At 34.8% G+C, this 3,479-nt stretch overlaps 1 protein-coding gene across 1 annotated transcript; it reads left to right on the plus strand.

The window, feature by feature from the left end:
- Positions 1–859: 859 nt before the first annotated feature.
- On the plus strand, positions 860–2,795 carry LOC105133521 (40S ribosomal protein S19-3). The gene is made up of 4 exons (XM_011037558.1): positions 860–1,042; positions 1,876–1,966; positions 2,080–2,263; positions 2,487–2,795. The coding sequence occupies exons 1-4, from the start codon at positions 959–961 to the stop codon at positions 2,557–2,559; spliced, it is 432 nt and encodes a 143-aa protein (XP_011035860.1). The 5' UTR covers positions 860–958; the 3' UTR covers positions 2,560–2,795.
- The last annotated feature ends 684 nt before the right edge of the window (positions 2,796–3,479 follow it).

Raw genomic sequence — 3,479 nt, forward strand, 5'->3', positions numbered from 1 at the left:
AAAAAAACAGTTATGATTTTCTCTCTTTTTATAGCATAAATTCTCTCATTCTCCTTGCCAACTTAAAGCTAAGCCACACCAGCTTATATGTAATAAATTTTCTTTGATCTTACTTTAAATTTCATTGATTTTAGCCTTTAAAGTTGCATATTTTTTACAAATGAGTCATTATTTCACAAATTATTCAATTAAGTTTTTAATTGCTTAATTTTATACATTTAAACCCGTGATTTGACCAATTAAACTTTTCAAAGTTAAACTTTAGTTATCAAGCTTTGATTTGTTTTAATTAATATTCAAATTGATTTTAAAAGCTGATTTTTCTTGCGATGAAGTCTCAATAAATACAATTAAACTTTTCAAAACTCCAATTAAATCATTAAATACCAAAATAAAACATTTTCGCTATCAAGATTCTTTATCAATCAAAATTGAGTTTCTAATTTTTTCAATCTTGGACATTTTCACCTACAAACTCTTATTTGGCACTCTAATCTTTCACTAACAAAGATAAATTATTTTTATTTTAACTTTTTTATGTGTATTTTCTTGTATATATTTTTATTTGTTTCTTTATTTTTCGTGTGAGGTTTTAAAAAATAGATAGCAACAGAATTACAAAATATTCATATCTATATTTCATTATTAGCACTCTTATAAAAAAAAAACAGCCTAGGAGCAGCATAGTCTTATTTATTTAGAGTTTTTTTTTTCCCTAAAAGAAAAGTGAGTGTATTTTAACTATTGGGCTTAAAGATAATCCAAATAGCCCAATACCTGATATTAACATTGAATAGGCCCACCAAAGCCCAAATATCAAGAAACCCTAACGAGATTAGCCGCTGCTATATTAATACCCACTGGACTAACAAGCTGAAACCCTATTGAGGGAAGAGTAGCCACAGAGCTAGCTAGCTCGTTCCTTGCATAAAAAGAGCTCTCTTGTAGCTGAAGGCCAATGGCAACAGCAAAAACTGTGAAGGACGTCTCTCCTCATGAGTTCGTCAAGGCTTACTCTGCTCACCTCAAAAGATCTGGCAAGGTATTTTGTTGCACATGGTCCAAACACAAAATTATAAGCATGGTTTTTGGATTCTTTCATTTTAGACCTGTTGTTTTAGTGATTGATAAATTGGGTTTATGTGAGAGCAGGTTTTGGTTGCTGTAGTTTTTTTTTTTTTTAAAAAATTGTGTGATATGTGCTTAATGCTTGAGCTGTGTGTTTATATTTATGGCTCATAGGAATTTGTAGTTTATATTTATGGCTGACACATCTTGCGGAGTTCTGACTGATGGTGCTGTTTGGTTTGTCCTAAAACAGTTTAAGAACTAACCCTTGATTGTTTCTGAACTGGGTCACTATGATTGAAAGTATGGCATGTGTAAAATATGCACTACTTGATTCAGTGATTTTGTTATTATAATTTTGGGAGGCAGATGATGATGAGAGGGAAGATAGAGAAGTGATTTGTGTTCATCTTTTAGAAGGCTTATGCGAGTTTTAGTGTATCAGGAGGTATCATACATGTGGGTCAACCATGGTTTAGTGGTGTGGTTGTTAAACTCTTGAAGCCGTAGCTTGTGGCTTGGATGTTTTGAGAAATGCGTGTAATACCTGTTTCAATTGATGTTGTTTAGCCCTTTATCCTTGGTTTTCTCCTTTTTTGTATTGAAAGAAGATAGTCTTTGTTTAGCACTGATAGAGACGTAAATCAAAGCATTTTATGAAGTTTCTGTCAGTATTTTGTGACTTTTGACTGATAAAATCTTGTTTTGTTTTATTTCTGAACTTGTTCACTGCTGTGATATAATTAGGCATTAGTATGATTGTGGTTTAGGGGTTATGATCTATTTTCCTTCTCTGTTGATGAACAGATTGAGTTGCCACTATGGACTGATATTGTGAAGACTGGTACATTTAAGGAGCTTGCACCATATGATCCTGATTGGTACTATGTCAGAGCTGGCAAGTCATTCTCTCCCTTGTGGGCACAAGCTCATGCATGTATTGTTTGGGGTGTTTGTGATGCACAGTAAATATCTTTTGCTTATAGGCTTGGTATTTAATCTTTATTGCAGCCTCCATGGCAAGGAAGATTTACATTAGGGGAGGCCTTGGCGTGGGTGCTTTCCGTAGGATATATGGTGGTAGCAAGAGGAATGGAAGTCGTCCACCTCATTTCTGCAAGAGCAGTGGTTCTGTTGCTCGTCACATCCTTCAACAATTGCAGAATGTGAACATTATCGATATTGACCCCAAGGGGTGAGCTACTTTCCTCGTATTTTTCTTTTTAGTTTTTTTATAATTTGTCTTCAAATTATTCTTTCTGAGATTTTATTTGAATTTCAGCCTATCAAATATGCTCAGCTATGAAATCTTGCTTTGTTACCCTGTCTTTCATTTCACAATTGAAGTGGATTGATAAACATAGATACACTGAAGAGTTCTGTATTTGCTGATGTGTGTATTTTTGCTTTGGTAATAGTGGGAGGAGAATCACTTCAAGCGGTCAACGGGATCTTGACCAAGTTGCCGGACGCATTGTGGTAGCCCCTTGATCATCAAATATTGAGCTATGTTACCACTGTCATACTCTAGGTTTCGGTTTTAATCCTGTGGAGAGAGGTGATTGAAGCGACAAGATTAAATGCTATGGCATTTTTGGTCCCAACTGTGAATGTTTTTTATGTGAAGATGGTTTTTGTTATTTTGCATTTCAATGATTAGGTATTATTTTGTCTTGCTGGATCCTTTTTCTTACATTTTTAGGATCAAGTTAAACCAGCAACAACACACTTAAAATATAATTTTTTTTGTGTCGAATCAAAATTGTAAAATCTAATCTTCCTTTATTTTATGTTTAGTTACCAGTACTTGAGAGGTGACTAGATCGGTATGAACTCGTATCCAGTAAACAGTTTTCAATTGTCCTGGAACTGGGGCTCGTTCCTCTGCAAGTTTCGCTCCATCTCGAAAGTTTCTTGCAATCTTTCCTGAAGAGGCTCTTTTTGGTTATTAACCTTCTCTGGGCCGCAATTTGTTTTCTAGTTAAACCTAGGGCCACTTCCAGGGGGGTGTTGGAGGATTAGATATTAGGAAAGATTGGTCAAAAGCAAAAGTTCTCTCAGCTTGGGAGTGAACTAAGGCAGGAAACAGTATTCTTGTAAATAATGAATGAAGATACGGATCTTGGTGAGTCCTGGTACTGATATTAGAACTTTTGCTAGTGAAAAGATTAGAGAGCCATAGATACATGCATACAAATAGATCCTCTGAAGGATAATTGCATGTCTTAGCACACACTGAAGTCTCCACAAGCAAGCAAGGAAAGATTTTAGAATAGAAACCATCGTCATATTAAAGCTATCATGGGTTCAACAAAACAATTTTTTATAGGATTGGAAGCTGTTTATTCAAGATCGGAAGCTATTGCGAGGACTGAAAGTATAGTGCAGTGGTTGTGTTCTAGTTTTTTGGG

The sequence above is a fragment of the Populus euphratica genome, unplaced genomic scaffold, assembly GCF_000495115.2.
Source record: "Populus euphratica unplaced genomic scaffold, PopEup_1.0 scaffold129.1, whole genome shotgun sequence".
NCBI lineage: Eukaryota > Viridiplantae > Streptophyta > Magnoliopsida > Malpighiales > Salicaceae > Populus > Populus euphratica.

What these genes read in the sequence shown, in the direction of transcription:
- LOC105133521 (XM_011037558.1), top strand. Translation starts at nt 959, where the DNA reads ATGGCAACAGCAAAAACTGTGAAGGACGTCTCTCCTCATGAGTTCGTC. An exon ending in ACCTCAAAAGATCTGGCAAG is followed by an intron (nt 1,043 to 1,875) that starts GTATTTTGTTGC and finishes GTTGATGAACAG; the next exon opens with ATTGAGTTGCCACTATGGAC. An exon ending in ATCGATATTGACCCCAAGGG is followed by an intron (nt 2,264 to 2,486) that starts GTGAGCTACTTT and finishes CTTTGGTAATAG; the next exon opens with TGGGAGGAGAATCACTTCAA.